Source organism: Mobula hypostoma, chromosome 4 (genome assembly GCF_963921235.1).
Source record: "Mobula hypostoma chromosome 4, sMobHyp1.1, whole genome shotgun sequence".
Classification (NCBI taxonomy): Eukaryota; Metazoa; Chordata; class Chondrichthyes; order Myliobatiformes; family Myliobatidae; genus Mobula; species Mobula hypostoma.
This window is the reverse complement of record NC_086100.1, coordinates 8,983,474-9,005,969: the sequence shown is the minus strand read 5'-3', so window position 1 is coordinate 9,005,969 and position 22,496 is coordinate 8,983,474. Positions and strand designations below refer to the sequence as shown.

At 42.2% G+C, this 22,496-nt stretch overlaps 1 protein-coding gene across 5 annotated transcripts in view; it reads right to left on the bottom strand.

The window, feature by feature from the left end:
* LOC134345117 (interleukin-1 receptor accessory protein-like) overlaps nt 1-22,496 on the bottom strand; it is a 90,890-nt gene that overhangs the window by 5,356 nt on the left and 63,038 nt on the right. For all 5 annotated transcript variants that reach the window (XM_063045293.1, XM_063045295.1, XM_063045296.1 and 2 more), the window contains 3 exons: nt 13,073-13,199; nt 9,267-9,415; nt 777-920 (listed from right to left, as the gene is read on the bottom strand). In XM_063045293.1, the coding sequence (XP_062901363.1) occupies nt 777-920; nt 9,267-9,415; nt 13,073-13,199 (420 nt within the window). The remainder of the gene's footprint in view (nt 1-776; nt 921-9,266; nt 9,416-13,072; nt 13,200-22,496) is intronic.

The window sequence follows — 22,496 nt, the reverse complement described above, 5'->3', positions numbered from 1 at the left end:
CAATGCCAGTATATCCTTTCTTAGAGATGGGTCCCAAGACTGCTCACAATACTCCAAAATGTGGCCTGACCAATGCCTTGTAAATGTGGCCTGACCAATGCCTTGTAAATGTGGTCTAACCAATGACTCCACATTACATTCCCTGTGAGTTCAACAGGGAGCCAGGCCAGCCCTTGGTAAGTTCCATATAGGCCAGGAACTGGGCTCTGTGATTGACCCTCACTTCAGATAGATGTGGACAGAGAGTCTCTTGCTAGCATTCTTACTACACCAACTGCATCATCCTCAACACTGTCACTCCAGTTCCCATCCCCCTGCAAAATTAGCAAATTAGTTTAAACCCACCTGAATAGCTTTCTACTCCAATGACCTTAAAATTATCTCCCAGGCCATTTCCAACAGAGAAAAAGCCTCTGGCTGTTCGCTCAATCTATATCTCGTATCATCTCCCACTCCTCTACTAAGTCATCTCTGGTCCTTCACCCCAAAGCGAAAAGCCTGAGCTCGCTCAACCTCTCCTTATGAGACATCCTCTCTAGTCCAGGTAGCTTCCTGGTAAATCTCCTCTTCGCCCTGTCTAACATCCTTCCTATAATGAGGCAACCAGAACTGAACACAATACTCCAAAGTGTGGTCGAACCGGAGAGTTATAACTCTGATTGTTAAACTCTGGTTGACCTAGAACAGGTGAGCAGGGACTAGATGGACTGAAGGGTCTGTTTCTGTACTGTCATGCTCTATGATTCTATGATTGCATGGAAGGATAGATGACTCACCTCCTATTGTTTCATCAGTGCCAAAGTACAATCTGTAGAACAGAACGATTTCAATCCACCAGAGGTGATACACAACGACTGACATGACGATTATCAGCAGCGTGACCCCCAGTGCACTGCCAAGTCCAACCACATAGCTGGGCCCTGGGTTCGGAGAGGTGATAAGGTATAGGTTAAAGGGGAAAGGACAGCAGGAGGAGTAAGGAAGGAAAAATTTAAAAACTCTGCAGCTTCTGGAAATCTGCTTTTTAAATTTTTTTATTAAATAAGTATACAAAAAGGTAAGCCATATAGACACTAATACATTGTTAGAATATAATAAAATTACAGAAGATATTAATACAAAAAAAATACTACAAACAATGTAATTTAAACATAACATACCAAGGTAACATAATAGTATACAACAGGAATTCTGCAGATGCTGGAAATTCAAGCAACATACATCAAAGTTGCTGATGAACGCAGCAGGCCAAGCAGCATCTATAGGAAGAGGTACAGTCGACGTTTCAGGCCGAGACCCTTCATCAGGACTAACTGAAGGAAGAGTGAGTAAGGGATTTGAAAGCTTTCAAATCCCTTACTCACTCTTCCTTCAGTTAGTCCTGACGAAGGGTCTCGGCCTGAAACGTCGACTGCGCCTCTTCCTATAGATGCTGCTTGGCCTGCTGCGTTCACCAGCAACTTTGATGTATGTTGTAACATAATAGTATACTAATTTTATATATATATCAATAGAGAAAAAGAAAAAAATCCCCAAAAAAAAACCCACCGTGCAACTAACTAAAAGCAAAGCAAAGCAATGGGCTAACTTGAAACCAAACAGAGTTAAACTTAAAATCACGTCCTCAATCCCGACCTCCATTAAAAACAGTAAAAAAACAAGAAGGGTATATATTACATTAAATGAAAATATTGAATAAAAGATCTCCAAGTCTGTTCAAATTTAAATGAGGAGTCATAAAGATTGCTTCTAATTTTCTCCAGATTCAAGCATAATATCATGTGAGAAAACCAAAAAAAGGTAGTTGGAGCATTAAGCTCTTTCCAACGTTGTAAGATACATCTTTTCGCCATTAAAGTAAGAAATGCAATCATTCTACGGGCTGAAGGGGAGAGATTACTGGAAATTTTAGGTAGTCCAAAGATAGCAGTAATAGGGTGAGGAGAGATATCTATATTCAATACCTTAGAGATAATATTAAAAATGTCTCTCCAAAAAGTTTCCAAAGTAGGGCAAGACCAAAACATATGAGTTAAAGAGGCTATCTGCCCCGGACATCTATCACAAAAAGGATTAATATGAGAATAGAAGCGCGCTAACTTATCTTTGGACATAAGTGCTCTATGAACAACTTTAAATTGAATTAGGGAATGTTTAGCACAGATAGAGGAAGTATTGACTAATTGTAAAATCTGCCCCCAGTCATCCACGGAAATGGTAAACCCCAATTCCTGTTCCCAATCTACCCTAATCTTATCAAATGGAGCTTTCCTAAGTTTCATAATAATATTATAAATCATAGCCGATGCACCTTTCTGACATGGATTAAGGTTGATTATAGTATCTAAAATATATGTAGGAGGAAGCATTGGAAAGGAAGAAAGTATAGTATTTAGAAAATTTCTAACTTGTAGATATCTAAAAAAATGTATTCTTGATAAGTTATATTTATTAGATAATTGTTCAAAAGACATAAGGGAACCATCTAAAAATAAATCCAAAAACCGTGAAATACCCTTAGTCTTCCAAGTTTGAAAAGCACGATCCGTAAAAGAGGGAGGAAAAAATATGTTACCTAAAATAGGAATCGCTAACCCAAATTGATTAAGATCAAAAAATTTTCTGAATTGGAATCAAATACGCAAGGTATATTTAACTATCGGGTTAGACACCTGTTTAAGGCGTTTCCAATCAAAAGGAAGAGAGGAACCTAAAATAGAGCCAAGTGTAAAACCCAGAACAGATTGTAATTCCAATACTACCCATTTAGGAATGGATAGTATATCCTGGTCCAGTAACCAAAATTTCATATGTCGAATATTAATTGCCCAATAATAAAATCTAAAGTTAGGTAATGCTAAGCCTCCATCTCTCTTAGCTTTCTGTAAATGTATTTTACCCAGTCTCGGGTTTTTATTCTGCCAAATAAATGAAGAAATTTTAGAGTCAACTTTGTCAAAAAAAGATTTTGGAACAAAGATTGGTAATGCCTGAAATATATATAAAAATTTTGGCAAAAAAAACATCTTAACTGCATTAATACGACCAATCAAAGTTAAATATAAAGGAAACCATTTAGATGAAAGTTGAGTAATATGGTCTATTAATGGTAAAAAGTTAGTCTTAAATAAATCTTTGTATTTACAAGTAATTTTAATCCCAAGATATGAAAAATAATTATTAATCAATTTAAATGGAAATTTATAATATAAGGGAAGTTGTTTATTAATCGGAAAGAGTTCACTCTTACTAAGATTTAATTTATAACCTGAAAAAAGACCAAATTGTGCTACTAACTCTAAAACAGCCAGGATGGATTTTTGAGGATTAGAAATATATAAAAGTAAATCATCAGCATAGAGTGATAATTTATGGGACTTTAAGCCCCGAGTTATCCCAGTAATATTTGGAGATTCTCGAATGGCAATTGCAAGAGGTTCTAATGCAATATCAAATAATAAGGGACTAAGAGGACAGCCTTGTCGAGTACCTCGAAAAAGAGGGAAAAAAGGTGAACTTAAAGAGTTAGTACGGACCGAGGCCACAGGAGAATAATATAAGAGTTTAATCCAGGATATAAATTTCGAGCTAAAATTAAACCTTTCAAGCACCTTAAATAAATAAGGCCATTCTACTCTATCAAAAGCTTTCTCGGCATCTAAAGAGATAACACACTCAGGAACATTTTGTGAGGGAGTATAAACGATATTTAACAGTGTACGAATATTATAAAAAGAGTAACGACCTTTAATAAAACCCGTTTGGTCTTCCGAAATAATAGAGGGAAGTACTTTTTCTAATCTATTTGCTAATAACTTAGAAAAGGCTTTAGAATCAACATTTAATAAAGATATTGGTCTATAAGATGCACATTGAGCAGGATCTTTATCCTTCTTTAATATTAAAGAGATTGACGCTCTATTAAAAGATTCAGGAAGTTTACCAAGTTTCAATGAAGCCTCAAAAACCCTACAGAGCCAAGGGATTAATGAAGGAGCAAAACATTTATAAAATTCTACGGTAAACCCATCAGGGCCAGGAGCTTTCCCCAAATTCATAGAGAAAATAACATTCTTAATCTCATCCATGGTAATGGGAGTATCTAACATAGAAGCCATATCCTGTGAAATCTCAGGGAAGTCTAAATTATCTAAAAAATCATTCATATATTTAGAATCTCAAGGAGACTCTGATTGATATAAGGAAGAGTAAAAATCACAGAAGGTTTGATTAATCCCCACATGATCAAGTATTAGTCGAACATTTTGGTTATAAATCTGATTAATTTGAGATTTAGCATAATTAGACTTCAATTGATTAGCCAACAGTTTGCCAATTTTGTCACTGCGTACATAAAATTCACTTCTTGTTTTCTTTAATTGGTTTACAATCGAGGACAAGAGTAATAAACTGTGTTCCATTTGAAGTTCAGTTCTTTGTTTATATAACTCCTCAGAAGGAGCTATAACATATTTCTGATCAATTTCCTTAATCTTGTCCACAATTACCAACTCCTCCTGCTTCTGCTTCTTCCTCAAAGCAGCAGAATACGAGATAATCTGACCACGAATATAAGCTTTAAAAGTATCCCAAAGAGTGTTAACAGAAATATCCTCTGTATGGTTAATTGTAAAAAAAAGATCAATCTGTTCATTCATAAAGTTAACAAAGTCCGAGTCCTGAAGCAACAGCGAATTAAAACGCCATTGTCTATTATTTTGTATATTGGCCAGAATTTTAATAGAAAGCTTAAGTGGAGCATGATCTGAAATGGTTATAGAATCATAATCACATTTAATCACTGAGGGAATAAGACGAGAATCAATAAAGTAATAATCAATTCTTGAATAGGAATGATGAACATGTGAAAAAAAAGAAAAATCTTTTTCCTGAGGATGCAAAAAGCGCCAAATGTCCGTCGATCCAGAATCAGAAAGGAATGAATTAATCAAAATTGCAGATTTATTAGGTAAGGTCCGTAAAGGAGCCGAACGGTCCAAAGCTGGAGACAAACAGGTATTAAGATCTCCGCCCCAGATCAATGAAAACTCATTCAAATTCGGAAACTGATTAAATAATGATTTATAAAATTCCGGACAATCCATATTAGGAGCATAAACATTAACCAAAACTACTTTTTTATTAAATAGTAAACCACTAACCAATAGAAATCTACCATTCGGATCAGAAATAATATCATGTAGTATAAAAGTAACTGAGGAGTCTATAAAAATAGAGACGCCTTGAATCTTAGCATTGGAGTTCGAATGAGACTGTCTTTCCTTCCAGAATTTAAAAAAACGTAGTCTGTCCCCCCTCCGCACATGGGTCTCTTGTAAGAATAAAATTTGTGCTTTAAGTCTCCGGAACACTTTAAAAACTTTTTTCCTTTTAATAGGATGATTAAGACCATTAGTATTCCAGGAGACAAAATTAATAATAGACTCCATAAACCCTAAAGTCAACCCACAACAAGGAGGATTGACGATAGGCTCGACCCACGAACCCGGAGAGGAAACAGAACATACAAGAGATACCGGGAAGAAGAACGCAACCAATACTTCAATAATGTATATAGCCCAAGAAGAAAGAAACTAAAACGTGAAGCCCCTCCCACCACCCCCCATCCCATGACCCCAAAGCTAAATCTAACGCAGACGAGCCCGAAAGAAGCAAGCACTAAAACTACCCCCATGACTTCCGGTATACGCTCCCTAAAAAAAAGTGTAAATATATAAAAGATCAGCTGATTATAAAACAGTAAAAGAATAAAAAAAGATAACTCAATTAAAATAAAGACATAACAGAATAAAAGCCAGAAAATATATTAAAAAACCGCAATAAACCCCAGACCCATGAATAAACAGAACAACAAAAAAAAATAAGATTATTAACATAAACTAGTTATAAAAACCTACAAAACAAAATAGATTTAAAAAAAAAATACAAAATTTAAGGCCACAAAGGAAATACGTAAAATGACAATAAGGAAGTAACCACCCAGAATCCCCTGGGAAAAAGAAAGAAATGACGCAGTTAATAAGAAAGTTTAGCAACCATATTAAGTAATCAAAAATAAACTTTTCTGCCCAAATAGGGCAAAAAAAAATTAAGACCGACAAATTCACAGCCTCCGATCAACGGAGATAGTTAAAAAATTACAATTAAGATGTTGAAGGTGAAAATTGATCCAGATAACTCTGGGCATCCGATGGAGAGTCAAAAAAACGGAGGGCTCCATCCAACGTACGAATCCTTAGACGTGCTGGGTAAAGCAGCGCTGGTTTTAAATCCATCTTGTAGAGTTCTGACATCACAGATCTGTAACGAACCCGTTGATCCCGGATTGGTTTACTGAAATCTTCCACGAATCGGAACTTAAGATCCAAAAAATCAATGAAACCCTTAGATCGAATGAATCGAAACAGTTTCTCCTTGTCTTGAAAGTAATGAAACCGTAAAATGACATGTCGAGGTTTATCTGCAAGTATGATGGAACTCTGTGAACACGATCCAGTAACGGTGGTTGGTCAGGAAATACAGTAGGAAATGCATCTTTTAAAAGTTGAGAAAAATACTTCATAGGGTTATCAGATTCAACAGCTTCACGCACACCAATCATTCGTAGATTCTGCCGTCGCATTCTAGATTCTAAGTCAGAGTTTTTAAAGGTCAGAAAGTCAAGTTGCTTCTTCATTACATTAATTGTGTTTCTTCGATTTTCCCCATCTTAAGCTCACTTTGTTGCGTGGATTTTTGAAGATCAGATATAGCCGACTGATGTAATAGATGTTTGTATCTTATCGATTGAATCGGCAATTTTCTGGAAATTAATTGAAATTTCCGCACGAATCAACTCCATAACAGAGGTTGAAATTTCCCTTTGAATTAACTCCAATATAGCTTTCAAAGTCACCGGTGGTTCAGTCGGAGGGAAATCAATACCTTTCGGTTTAACTGGAGGTTTGCCATCCTTCCCGTTTTTCCCATTCTTAGACATAGCAGACCTTAAACGCATCCAGTTATCGAAGAGCCCAATTTATTTCAAAGTATTGTAAAAGTTGATGCCTTAATGGTTAATTAAAATATAGCTGATCAGAAGAAAAAAAACTCAGAGGTAATGGAGCGAGTCAAGAACGCGACTTCACTCCATGAGCGCTACCAGAAGTTTCAGCTTCTGGAAATCTGAAATAAAAAAACCAGAAGCACTGCCGGTCAGGGAACATTGCAGGGATAGGAACTGTCAATGTTTCCATTCCAGGACCATTGCAGCGTTCGATTAGGAACAAGTGCTACACATGCCCTTACACTTCCTCCCTTACCACCATTCAGGGCCCCAGACAGTCCTTCCAGGTGAGGCGACACTTCACCTGTGAGTTGGCTGGGGTGATATACTGCGTCCGGTGCTCCCGATGCGGCCTTCTATATATTGGCGAGACCCGACGCAGAGTGGAAGATCATTTCCCTGAACACCTACGCGCTGTTCGCCAAAGAAAGGAGGATCTCCCAGTGGCTACACATTTTAATTCCACGTCCCATTCCCATTCTGATATGTCTATCCACGGCCTCCTCTACTGTAAAGATGAAGCCACACTCAGCAGGTTGGAGGAACAACACCTTATATTCCGTCTGGGTAGCCTCCAACCTGATGGCATGAACATTGATTTCTCAAACTTCCGCTAATGCCCCACCTCCCCCTCGTACCCCATCCGTTATTTATTTATTTATATACACACATTCTTTTTCTCTCTTTCCTCTTTCTCCCTCTGTCCCTCTCACTATACCCCTTGCCTATCCTCTGTTTTCCCCCCCTCCCCCTTTTCTTTCTCCCTAGGCCTCCTGTCCCATGATCCTCTCATATCCCTTTTGCCAATCACCTGTCCAGCTCTTGGCTCCATCCCTCCCCCTCCTGTCTTCTCCTATCATTTTGGATCTCCCCCTCCCCCTCCCACTTTCAAATCTCTCACTAGCTCTTCTTTCAGTTAGTCCTGTTGAAGGGTCTCGGCCCGAAACATCGACTGTACCTCTTCCTAGAGATGCTGCCTGGCCTGCTGCGTTCACCAGCAACTTTTATGTGTGTTGCTTGAATTTCCAGCATCTGCAGATTTCCTCGTGTTTGTGTTATCAGAATCAGAATCTGGTTTCTTCCCCCTATAGATGCTACTCAACTTGCCAAGTCCCCAAGAAGACAACATGTTGTTCCCGTATGTAAAAGACGGTTAGCTTAACGCAGGTTCGATTCCTGCCACTGTCTTTAAGGAGTGTGTATCTTCTTCCCGTGACATGTGGGTTTCCCTTGGGTGCTCTGATTTCCTCCCACAGTCCAAAGACGTATAGGTTAGTGGGTTAGATACAATGAACACTTGACCTCACAATCTATCTCGTTATGTTCTTGCACCTTTTTGTCTACCTGAAGTGCACTTTCTCTAGAACTGAAACAGTTTATTCTGCATTCTTATTATTTCTCTTTGTTCTACCTCAATGCACCATGTAAAGAATTGATCTGTATGAATGGTACATAAAGATTAAATGACTGGTGATTAACTTCGTTTAATTGTCACATGAACATTGAAACATAACACAATGTCTTCCATTGCTTGCATCAACCACCGACATCTTCCGCCGATGGGTGGGGGCAGCCTGCCAGTGTTATCAAGGCCATAAGGCCATAAGATATAGGAGCAGAATCGGGTCATTTGACTCATTAAGGCTGTTCCGCCATTTCATCACATCCCTTCATGCCCTGACCAATCTAGAATCATTCAACCTCTGCCTTAAATTTACCCAATGAGTTGGCCTCCACAGTTGCCATGGGCAATGATTTCCACAGCTTCACTACATTCTGGCCACATAGTATGCCCACAACTTAATCACCCCAACCGTACTTCTTTGGAATGTGGGAGGAAACTGGAGCACCCAGAGGAAACCCACACGGTCATGGAGAGACGCACAAACTCATTACAGACAGTGGTAGGAATTGAACCCGAGTCCCTGGTACTCTAAAGCGTTCTGCTGACCACTGAGCTGCTGTGCCACCCATTCCATTCCAATTCCAATCCCAATTCCAACTCCAATCCCAATTCCAACTCCAATCACAATTCCAATCCCAATTCCATTCCAATTCCAATCCCAATTCCAATCCCAACTCCAACTCCAATCCCAATTCCAATTCCATTCCAATTCCAATCCCAATTCCATTCCAATTCCAATCTCAATTCCATTCCAATTCCAATCCCAATCCCAATTCCAACTCCAAGTTCAGATACCTTTCCAGACTAAAACCACTTGGCCACTTTTGCATCCTTTGCTGTTCTGGGCAAGGCAGGTGTAGTTCCGCTGAATGTCAGCCCTTTTCACCGCTCGGATGTTCAGAGTACTGGTAACCTTCTTGTCCTTGACTGACTGCACCTTTTCACTAGGAGAGGTAAAGAAAATTATTGACATGAAAGACGATTCACTGAAAGTGGCATCACAGGTAGATGGGGTCATAAAGAAAATCAAAAAAGTACTGAGTACAGGCGATGGGATGGTATGCTGAAGTTGAATAAGACATTGGTGAGGATCCCTGGTAGCAGCAGAGATACCGAGGAGCAGATTGGGAGGCAGATTTTGGAAAGGTGCAAAAATAACAGGGTTGTTATCATGGGTGACTTTAACTTCCCTAATATTGATTGGCACCTGATTAGTTCCAATTGTTTAGACAGGGCAGAGTTTGTTAAATATATGTCCAGGACGGATTCCTGTCACAGTATGTTGACAGGCCAACTAGGGGGAATGCCATACTAGATCTAGTATTAGGTATCGAACTGGGTCGGGTCACAGATCTCTCAGTGGGTGAGCATCTGGGGGACAATGACCACTGCTCCCTGACCTTTAGCATTATCATGGAAAAGGATAGAATCAGAGAGGACAGGAAAATTTTTAATTGGGGAAGGGCAAATTATGAGGCTATAAGGCTAGAACTTGCGGGTGTGAATTGGGATGATGTTTTTGCAGGGAAATGTACTATGGACATGTGGTTAATGTTTAGGGATCTCTTGCAGGATGTTAGGGAGGAAAATAAAGAATGGTAGGGTGAAGGAACCATGGGTGACAAGTGAGGTGGAGAAACTAGTCAGGTGGAAGAAGGCAGCATACATGAGGTTTAGGAAGCAAGGATCAGATGGGTCTATTGAGGAATATAGGGAAGCAAGAAAGGAGCTTAAGTAGGGGCTGAGAAGAGCAAGAAGGGGGCATGAGAAGGCCTTGGCGAGTAGGGTAAAGGAAAACCCCAAGGCATTCTTAAACTATGTGAAGAACAAAAGGATGACAGGAGTGAAGGTAGGACCAATTAGAGATAAAGGAGGGAAGATGTGCCTGGAGGCTGTGGAAGTGAGTGAGGTCCTGAATGAATATTTCTCTTTGGTATTCACCAATGAGAGGGAACTTGATGAAGTTGAGGGCAATATGAGTGAGGTTGATGTTCTGGAGCATGTTGATATTAAGGGAGAGGAGGTATTGTAGTTGGTTAAAATACACTAGGACAGATAAGTCCCCAGGGTCTGACAGAATATTCCCCAGGCTGCTCCACGAGGCGAGGGAAGAGATTACTGAGCCTCTGGCTAGGATCTTTATGTCCTCGTTGTCTAGGGGAATGGTATCAGAGGATTGGAGGGAGGCAAACGTTGTCCCCTTGTTCAAAAAAGGCAGTAGGGATAGTCCGGGTAATTATAGACCAGTGAGCATTACGTCTGTGGTGGGAAAGCTGTTGGAAAAGATTCTTAGAGATAGGATCTAGGGACATTTAGAGAATCATAGTCTCATCAGGCACAGTCAGCATGGCTTTCTGAAAGGCGGATCATGTCTAACAAGCCTGATAGAGTTCTTTGAGGAGGTGACCAGGCATATAGATGAGGGTAGTGCAATGGATGTGATCTACATGGATCTTAGTAAGGCATTTGACAAGGTTCCACACGGTAGGCTTAATCAGAAAGCCAGAAGGCATGGAATCCAGGGAAGTTTGGCCAGGTAGATTCAGAATTGGCTTGCCTGCAGAAAGCAGGGGGTCATGGTGGAGGGAGTACATTCAGATTGGAGGGTTGTGACTAGTGGTGTCCCATAAGGATCGGTTCTGGGACCTCTACTTTTCATGATTTTTATTAACGATCTGGATGTGGGGGTAGAAGGGGGGGGTTGGCAAGTTTGCAGATGACACAAAGGTTGGTGGTGTTCTGGATAGTGTATAGGATTGTCAAAGATTGCAGAGAGACATTGATAGGATGCAGAAGTGGCAGATGGAGTTCAACCCGGAGAAGTGTGAGGTGGTACACTTTGGAAGGACAAACTCCAAGGCAGAGTACAAAGTAAATGGCAGGATACTTGGTAGTGTGGAGGAGCAGAGGGATCTGGGGGTACATGTCCACAGATCCCTGAAAGTTGCCTCACAGGTAGATAGGGTAGTTAAGAAAGCTTATGGGGTGTTAGCTTTCATAAGTCGAGGGATAGAGTTTAAGAGTTGCGATGTAATGATGCAGCTCTATAAAACTCTGGTTAGGCCACACTTGGAGTACTGTGTCCAGTTCTGGTCGCCTCACTATAGGAAGGATGTGGAAGCATTGGAAAGGGTACAGAGGAGATTTACCAGGATGCTGCCTGGTTTAGAGAGTATGCATTATGATCAGAGATTAAGGGAGCTAGGGCTTTACTCTTTGGAGAGAAGGAGGATGAGAGGAGACATGATAGAGGTGTACAAGATAATAAGAGGAATAGATAGAGTGGATAGCCAGCGCCTCTTCCCCAGGGCACCACTGCTCAATACAAGAGGACATGGCTTTCAGGTAAGGGGTGGGAAGTTCAAGGGGGATATTAGAGGAAGGTTTTTTACTCAGAGAGTGGTTGGTGTGTGGAATGCACTGCCTGAGTCAGTGGTGGAGGCAGATACACTAGTGAAGTTTAAGAGACTACTAGACAGGTATATGGAGGAATTTAAGGTGGGGGGTTATATGGGAGGCAGGGTTTGAGGGTCGGCACAACATTGTGGGCCGAAGGGCCTGTACTGTCCATGATGTAATCTGGAGTATTGTGTGCAGTTCTGGTCACTGACCTTAGGAAAGATGTAAATAAGTTTGAAAGAGTAGTGGTGAAATTTCTACTCTAGAAACACAGTAGTGACAAAGAGGTGATAGACACCAGCCTCGGCAATGGTGGTACAAAACAGCGTGGCTTTGCGCTCAACTATTAAACTGGGGCTTGCTCCACTTGGGAGCGAGTCTGAAAACCTGAGCTCTGCTTCAGCTCAACATGCTGTCTGACCCACTGAGAAATCTTGGCGTTTTCTGTTCTAAACCTGATCATCTGATTTCTGACATCTGTAAATCTTTGCTGGTATTTCACTGGATTCTGCGATCCCTGACTGAGCAGTCGTGGATTACTGACTCAATTACTGAAAGACTGACACAAGCAAGGCTCTTCTCCCCCCACCCCCCACCCACACCGCACAAAGTCTAACTAATTTGTATGGGAGCACCATCGGAAGCGACCTAACAAGCTGCATCACAGTCTGGTATGGGAATTGCAAGGCACCGGACCGTAAAGTCTCTACAAGGATTGTGAGGACTGTTTAGAGGATCATCGTGGTCCCTCTTTCACCCGTCAGAGATATTGATCAGCACAGTGCCCACAGCATTACCAATGATCCCTCCCATATGTCCAACTGTCTTTTTGACCCCCCCCCCCCCACTGTCAGGCAGGGGGTACTGTCACATTAGGTCAAGGACTGTTAGGATGGGAAACAGTCTCTCCTGCAGACTGTAAGACTACTGAACTTTCTGCCATCACCCAGGTCTCATCACTAGCATCAGTCATGTTAACCATTTACCTGTTTAAACTTGCGTCATAAATGCACCTTATTTGTTAATTTATGTGTGGAAATACTACCTTGTGTAGTGTGTGTTATGTGTACTGTGCTGTGCACCTTGGTCCGGAGGAATGTTCTTTCGTTTGGCAGTATTCACGGGTATGGCTGAATGACGATAAACTTGAACTTGAACCTAAATGCAGAGATCGAATACGAAGACACCACAGAGAAAGGTACCTCAGAAATACTTGCATAGCCGGTGCCAATTCCTCTGCCGGCCTCCCATTAACAGACCACCGGACTGTAGTGGGTGACTCCAGGATGTAATGGAAGAATGCACTGCAGGTTAGATTTACTTCCTGACCTGGACAAGAATTGAACACCAAAGGTTAATGTACAGAGGAAAATAAGACCATAATAGACCATAAGACATCGGGAACGAATTAGACAATTCAGCCCATCGAGTCTGCTCTGCCATTCCATCATGACTGATTTATTCTCCCTCTCAACCCCACTCTCCTGCCTTCTCCTCGCAACCTCTGAAACCCTGACTAATTAAGAGCCTCTCCACCTCTGCTTTAAATACACCCAATAACTTGGCCTCCACAGCCATCTGTAGCAATGAATTCCACAAATTCATCACCTTCTGACTAAAGAAATTCACCTTCATCTCTGTTCTATTTTGAGGTTGTGCCCTCTGGTACTAGACTCTCCCACTAAAGGAAACATCCTCTACATCGAGTACAAGAAGGACGAGACTGTGCAGGCACGTGAAGTCAACAGGACAGCGCGGAGAGTTTAAAAAGGAAGGGGACTTCCAACGGCTGTTTTTTGGATCGGGACAAGAAGGGGAGTGTGACTGCTAAATTCTGAAGGAAGGCAGTTTTTTTAAAAACTTCTTTGAGTACAAGATGGACGAGACTGCACAGACGCGTGACGTCGACAGGACAGCGCAGAGAGTTTAAAATGGAGACCACCTTATACAGCGGGCAGCGGTTGGAGAGGGCAGCAGAATGCAGGGCTTTGGCTCAACGGGTTTAGGCAGTAACGGGAAGAGGCGAGAGCGAGGCACCAACTGTTTTTTTCCACTTGGCAAATCGGCCCGGACAGACAGGGCAACAGCAGGAACTCACACAGCTAACCGTAGAAGCTAACGGTTTAAAAAGTTTGTGTGTTTGGCAAGGTAGGTGGGTGAATAGACTTATTTTGCCTTGTTTCATTCCTGTAGAATTAGACAGCATGTCTGCAGGGTTAGTGCTTTGTTCAGGGTGTCAGATGTGGGAATCCTGGGAGACCTCCAGCCTCCCTGATGGCCACATCTGCGCCAGGTGCACCGAGATGCAGCTCCTCAGAGACCGTGTTAGGGATCTGGAGCTGCAGCTTGATGACCTAGTGCTTATCAGGGAAAGTGAAGAGGTGATAGACAGGAGCTACAGGGAGGTAGTCATCCCTAGGCTACAGGGGTCAGAAAACTGGGTGACTATCAGGAGGGGGAAGGGAAATGCCCGGATAGTGGATGCACCCCTGTGGCTGTCCCCCTCAGCAACAAATATCTTGTTCTGGATGCTGTTGAGGGGGGTGACCTGACAGGGGACGCCCACGGTGACCGGGTCTCTGGCACTGAGCCTGGCGCTGTTGTGCAGGAGGGAAGGAGGGAGAAGAGAAATGCGGTAGTCATAGGGGATTCCATAGTCAGGGGAAAAGATAGGAGATTCTGTGAGCCTGATAGAGATACCGGCCATGGTGTGTTGCCTCCCAGGTGCTAAGGTACAGGATGTCTCGGATCGGGTCCTGAATATTCTGAAGGGGGAGGGTGAGCAGCCAGTTGTCTTGGTACATGTTGGTACCAATGACATAGATAGGAAAAGGGAGGAGGCCCCGAAGAGAGATTTCCAGCAGTTAGGAAGGAAGCTGAGAAGCAGGACCTCCAGGGTAGTAATCTCGGGATTGCTACCTGTGCCACGTGCTAGCGAGGGCAAGAATAGTAGGATCAAGCAGATGAATGTGTGGCTGGGAGACTGGTGCAGGGGGCAGGGCTTCAGATTCTTGGATCATTGGGATCTCTTCTGGGGGAAGTATGACCTGTTCAAAAAGGACGGGTTACACCTGAACTCGAAGGGGACCAATATCCTGGCGGGAAAGTTTAATAGGGCTGTTAGGGAGGGTTTAAACTAATTTGGCAGGGGGATGGGAACCGGAATGATAGAGCGGAGGAAGGGGAAAACAGAAATAAATCTAAGATAGTGAGCAGTAAAGATGTCAGGAAGGACAGGCAGGTGGTGGGGCAAAATTGCAGCCATTCGGATGAGTTGCAGCACAATCAAAGTAAAAAGTACCAAATATTACTTAAGGTGTTATACTTAAATGCACGCAGCATAAGGAATAAGGTGGATGATCTTGTCGTACAGCTACAGGTTGGCAGGTATGATATTGTGGCCATCACTGAGACGTGGCTAAAGGATGCATGTCTCTGGGAGCTGAACGTCCAAGGATACACGGTGTATCGGAAGGATAGGAAGGTAGGCAGAGGGGGAGGCGTGCCTTTATTGGTAAGAAATGATATTAAATCATTAGAAAGAGGTGACATAGGATCGGAAGGTGCAGAATCTTTATGGGTTGAGCTAAGAAATAGCAGGGGTAAAAGGACCCTGATGGCAGTTATTTATAGGCCTCCAAACAGCTGCAGGGATGTGGACTACAAATTTCAACTGGAAATAGAAAAGGCTTGTCAGAAGGGCAGTGTTATGATAATTGTGGGGGATTTTAACATGCGAGTAGATTGGGAAAATCAGGTCAGCACTGGATCTCAAGAGAGAGAATTTGTAGAATGTCTGCGAGATGGCTTTTTAGAACAGCTTGTTGTTGAGCCCACTAGGGGATCGGCTGTACTGGATTGGATATTGTATAATGAACCGGAGGTGATTAGAGAGATTGAGGTGAAGGAACCCTTAGGAGGCAGTGATCGTAACACGATTGAGTTCACTGTGAAATTTGAGAAAGAGAAGCCAAAATCCAATGTGTCGCTATTTCAGTGGAGTAAAGGAAATTACAGTGGCATGAGAGTGGAACTGTCTAAAGTTGACTGGAAAGGGACACTAGCGGGAAGGACAGCAGAGCAGCAGTGGCTGGAGTTATGCGAGAAGTGAGGAAGGTGCAAGACAGACATATTCCAAAAATGAATAAATTTTTGAATGGAAAAAGGATGCAACCGTGGCTGACAAGAGAAGTCAAAGACAAAGTTAAAGCAAAGGAGAGGGCATACAAGGAAGCAAAAATTAGTTGGAAGATAGAGGATTGGGAAGTTTTTAAAAACTTACAAAAGGAAACTAAGAAGGTCATTAAGAGGGAAAAGATGAAATATGAAAGGAAGCAAGCAAATAATATCTGAGGATACTAAAAGCTTTTTCAAGTATATAAAGAGTAAAAGACAGGTGAGAGATATAAGACAGATATAGGACCGATCGAAAATGATGCTGGAGAAATTGTAATGGGAGATAAGGAGATGGCGGAGGAACTGAATGAGTATTTTGCATCAGTCTTCACTGAGGAAGACATCAGCAGTATACCGTACACTCGAGGGTGTCAGGGAAGAGAAGTGTGCACAGTCACAATTATGACAGAGAAAGTACTCAGGAAGCTGAATAGGCTAAAGGTAAGTAAATCTCCCGGACCAGATGGAATGCACCCTCGTGTTCTGAAGGATGTAGCTGTGGAGATTGCGGAGGCATTAGCAAAGATCTTTCAAAAGTCAATAGATTCTGGCATGGTTCCGGAGGACTGGAAGATTGCAAATGTCATTCTGCTATTTAAGAATGGGGCAAGAAAGCAAAAAGTAAATTATAGACCTGTTAGCTTGACATCGGTGGTTGGGAAGTTGTTGGAGTTGATTGTCAAGGATGAGGTTACAGAGTACCTGGAGGCATATGACAAGATAGGCAGAACTCAGCATGGATTCCTTAAAGGAAAATCCTGCCTGACAAACCTATTACAATTTTTTGAGGGACAAGTAGGCTAGACAAGGGAGATGCAGTGGATGTTGTATATTTGGATTTTCAGAAGGCCTTTGACAAGGTGCCGCACATGAGGCTGCAAAACCAGATAAAAACCCATGGAATTACAGGAAAGTTACATACGTGGATAGAGCGTTGGCTGATTGGCAGGAAACAGAGAGTGGGAATAAAAGGATCCTATTCTGGTTGGCTGCCGGTTACCAGTAGTCTTCCACAGGGGTCCGTGTTGGGGCCGCTTCTTTTCACATTGTACATCAATGATTTAGATTATGGAATAGATGGCTTTGTGGCTAAGTTTGCTGATGATACAAAGATAGCTGGAGGCGCCAGTAGTGCTGGGGAAACAGAGTCTGCAGAAAGACTTGGATAGATTGGGAGAATGGGCAAAGAAGTGGCAAATGAAATACAATGTTGGAAAGTGTATGGTTATGCAAATGAAATACAATGTTGGAAAGTGTATGGTTATGCACTTTGGCGGAAGAAATAAACGGGCAGACTATTATTTAAATGGGGAGTTAATTCAAAGTTCTGAGATGCAACGGGACCTGGGAGTCCTCGTACAGGATACCCTTAAAGTTAACCTCCAGGTTGAGTCGGTGGTGAAGAAGGTGAATGCAATGTTGACATTCATTTCTAGAGGATTAGAGTATAGGAGCAGGGATGTGATGTTGAGGCTCTATAGGGCACTGGTAAGACCTCACTTGGAGTACTGTGTGCAGTTTTGGGCTCCTTATTTAAGAAACGATGTGCTGAAGTTTCACTAGAATGATTCCGGGAATGAGAGGGTTAACATATGAGGAACATTTGTCCACTCTTGGACTGTACTCCTTGGAGTTTAGAAGAATGAGACATTTCGAATGTTGAAAGGCATGGACAGAGTGGATGTGGCAAAATGGTTTTCCATGGTGGGGGAGTCTAGTACGAGAGGGCATGACTTCAGGATTGAAGGGCACCCATTCAGAACAGAGATGTGAAGAAATTTTTTTAGCCAGAGGGTGGTGAATCTGTGGAATTTGTTGCCACGGGCAGCAGTGGAGGCCAAGTCATTGGGTGTATTTAAGGCAGAGATTGATAGGTATCTGAGTAGTCAGGGCATCAAAGGTTATGGTGAGAAGGCAGAGGAGTGGGACTAAATGGGAGAATGGATCGGCTCATGATAAAATGGCGGAGCAGACTCGATGGGCCGAATGGCCGGCTTCTGCTCCTTTGTCTTATGGTCTTATCTCTACTCTATTTAGGCCTTTCAATATTTGATAGGTTTCAATGAGATTCCCCCGTCATTCTTCTGAGCTCCAGACAAGTACAGACAAGAGAAAATCTGCAGATGCTAGAAATCCGAGCAACACACACAAAATGTTGGGAGGATCTGAGCAGGCCAGGCAGCATCTATGGAAAAATGTATAGTCGATGTTTTGGGCTGAAACCCTTTGGCAGGACTGAACTAGTCAAAGACCCCACCCAATGACGCACAAACAACCAATATGCAAAAGACAATGAAATGTACAAGTACAAAAAAGAAAGGGAAAAATGATTAATTATAATAAATAAGCAATGAGTATCGAGAACATGAGATGAAGAGTCTTTGAAAGTGAGTCTATAGGTTATGGGAACAGTTCTGTGTCGGGGTGAGTGAGGTTGAGTAAAGTTATCCCCTGTGGTTCAAAAGCCTGACGGTTGAGGGGTTATAACTGTTTCCAAACCTCCACCATCCGATTTCTGAATGGACAATGAACTGAGCCATGAAAACAACCTCACTATTTTTGCTCTTTTTGCACTATTTATTTAATTTAATTATTGGTAATTTTTAATATTTTTCTTTTTGTAATTTATATGGCTGGGAACTGGGAACTCCAGACAGCCACACTGGACATGCTGGATGACTCTTTATATTGTGAGGGATAGACAGTACTTCTGTCAGAGTCAAAGTCAGCTTACTATCAAAGTACTTACAGTACGTGTCTCAGCACGAAATGTCAACTGGTCATTCATCTCCATAGATGCTGCCTGTCCTGCTGAGTTCCTCCAGCATTTTGTGTGTGTTGCTCTGGATTTCCATTTCGGGCATTTAAAGGAAAGTGAACAAATACGATAGGACTTATGAAGAACTATAAATAACAAGGATTGGTGTCACAGGTAGATAGGGCGTAAAGATAGCTTTTGTCAGATTGGCCTTCATACATCAAAGAACTGAGTACAGGAAATAGGATGTTATGGTGAAGTTGTGCAAGATGTTGGTGAGGCCTAATTTGGAATATTGTCGGTACTCTTTTAATCTTAGTGTAAATAAGATTGAAAGAGTACTAAGAAAATTTACAAGGATGCTGCGGGGATTGGATGACCCGACTTATAAGGAAAGTTTGAATAGGTTAAGAGTGTAGCTTTAGAACACAGAAGATTGAAGTGTGATTTGGTAAAAGAATACAAAATTATGAGGGGCATAGATAAGGTAAGTGGAAGCAGGCTGTCCCACATAGGTTAGGTGAGACTACAACCAGAGGTCAGAGGTCAAGGGTAAAAGGTGAAATATTTAAGGGGAACACAAGGGAAAACTTAGTCACTCAAAGTGTGGAATGAGCTGCCAGCGCAAGTTGTGAATGTGATTTTGATTTAAATGCTGAAGAGAAGGTTGGATAGGTACACCGATGGGAAGGGTATGGAGGACTATGGTCTGGATGCTGGTCAAATGGACTAGGCAGTTTAAATGGCTTGGCATGGACTAGATGGGCCAAAGGGCAAGTCTCTATGACTGAAAAACTGTGCAAAAGAATATAAATTAGGCAAATAATAAAACAAAGTAAATAAATAATATTGAGAACATGAGTTGTAGACTCCTGGGAAATGAGTCTGTAGGATGACTAGAACCAGGGGCTTACTGTCTCAGAGTGACAGGTGCACCATGCACAACTGAGATGGGGAGAATGCTTTTTCTCTCTCAAAGGTTTTGGAATAACGGAGGCTGATTGTTTGAGGTCATTCAAACCAGAGATAGATAGATTTCAGGATATAAAAGGACGCGTGGTTAATGTGGGAAAATAGCGCCAAGGTCAAAGATCAACCGTGGTCTTGATGAATGTTGGCGTAGATCAAAGGACAGGATGGCAGAGTGCTGCTCCCAATTCTTATGTTAATGCCCCTGTTTGTGTGTGAAGCCTTGGTATTTATGCACGCCACCATTAGCCCACAATGTTGCGAGGCCACTAATGAAGAGCAAGAGATTATGTTAAAAAATTCCATCTGGACTTCATGGTTCATGGCCGGGAACAGCTCTCCGAGCCGGCGTTTGAACACACAGCATGATGGGGGAACTTGGTGTGTCAGCAGATCTCAATGGAGGGGAAGGGAGGGTCGGTGTTTCATGTTGACACCCTTCATCAGAACTTTGGTGTCATGTTGTATTGTCCATATTTCTGAATTGTAATAGAAAGTGTCCGATACGGCTTGGTAAGGTAACTGTTCTACCCCGTAACCATAGGAAACTGCAGAGTTGTGGACACAACTCAGATCATGCAAACCTGACTCCCCTCCATGAACCCTGTCTACACTTCTCTCTGTCTCTGTAAGTCAGCCAACATTATCAAAGACAGCATCAACCTCAGACATTCTCACTTCTCCCCCTTCCACTGGGCAGAAGATAGAAAAGCCTGAAAACACATGGTACCACCAGGCTCAAGGACAGCGTCTACCCCACTGTTGGAGTATGACAAGATGGACTCTTGACCTCACCATCTACCTTATGATCTTGCACCTTACTGACCACCGGCACTCCATTTTTATTTTTATTGTTCTTTATGATATAGACTATAAGGTATAGGAGCAGAATTCGGCCATTTGGCTCACTGAGTCTGCTTTGCCATTTCATCATGGCTGATCCATTTTTTCTCTCAGCCCCAATCTCCTGCCTCCTTCCCTACCTCCCCCCCCCCCCGTATCCTTCTATGACCTGACCTATCAACCTCTGCCTTAAATATACAAAAAGACTTAGCCTTCAGAGCTGCCTGCAGCAGCGAATTCCACAAATTCACCACTCTCTGGCTAAGGAAATCCCTCCTCACCTCCTTTCTAAAAGGGTTCCCCTCTATTCTGAGACTGTGTCCTCTGGTCTTAGACTCTCCCACCACAGGACATTTCCTCTCCACATCTACTCTATCAAGGCTTTTCACCATTCGATAAGTTTCAATGAGATCATCCCTCATTCTTCTGAATTCCAGTGAATACAGGCCAACAGCCACCAAGTGTTCTTCATATGACAAGCCAATCCATCCTGGAATCATTTTCGTGAACCACCTTTGAAACCTTTCCAGTTTCAGCACATCCTTTCCAAGATAAGGGCCCAGACCTGCTCACAATACTTCAAGTGAGGTGTCACTAGTACATTATAAAATCTCAACGTGACATCCTTGCTTTTATAGTCTAGTCTCTTGAAATGAGTGCTAACATTGCATTTGCCTTCCTCACCACCGACTCAACCTGCAAATTAACCTTTAGGGAATCCTGCACAAGGACTCCCAAGTCTCTTTGCACCTCAGTTTTTTTTCTCCATTTAGAAAAGTCAACCTTTCTGTTTCTTCTACCAAAGTGCATGACCATGCTCTTCCCTACACCATATTCCATCTGCCATTCTTTGCCCACTCTCTTAATCCATCTAAGTCCTTTTGTAGCCGCTCTACTTCCTAAAAACTACCTGCCCCTCCATCTATCTTCATATCATCTGCAAACTTTACAACAAAGCCATTAATATCATCATCCAAATCATTGACATATGATGTAAAATGAATCAGTCCCAACACAGACACCTGTTGAACACCACTAGTCACTGGCAGCCAGTCAGAAAAGTCTCCCTTTATTCCCACTCCTTGCCTCCTGCCAATCAGCCACTGCTTTATCCATGCTAGAATCTTTCCTGTAATACCATGGGTTCGTAGCTAATTCAGCAGCCTCATGTGAGGCACCTTGTCAAAGCCTTTTGAAATTCCAAGTACACAACATCAACCGATTGTCCATTGTCTATTCTGCTTGTTACTTCTTGAAAGAATTTCAACAGGCTGTCGGGCAAGTTTTCCCTCGAAGAAACAATGCTGACTACAGCCTATTTTATCACGTGCCTTCAAGTACCCTGAGACCACATCCTTAACAATCGAGTCCAACATCTTTCCGACCACTGAGGTCAGACTAACTGACCTATAATTTCCTTTCTTCTGTCTCTCCTCTTCCTTGAAGAGTGGAATGACATTTGCAGCTTTCCAGTCTTCTTGAACCATTCCAGAATCTATTGATTTTTGAAAGATCATTACTAACGCCTCCACAATCTCTTCAGCCACCTCTTTCAGAACACTAGGGTGTACACTATCTGGTCCAGGTGACTTATCTACCTTCAGACCTTTCAGTTTCCCAAAGAAACTTTGATCTAGTAATGGTAACTTCACACACTTCATGCCCCCTGACATGTGGAACTCCCACCATACTGCTCGTGTCTTCCACAGTGAAGACTGATGCAAACTACTTATTCAGTTCATCCGCCATTTCCTTGTCCTCTGTTACTAACTCTCCAGCATAGTTTTCCTGTGGTCTGATATCCATTCTTGCCTCTAACTTTTATACTTTATATACCTGAAGAAACTTTTGGTCCACTCTTTCATATTAATGGCTAGCTT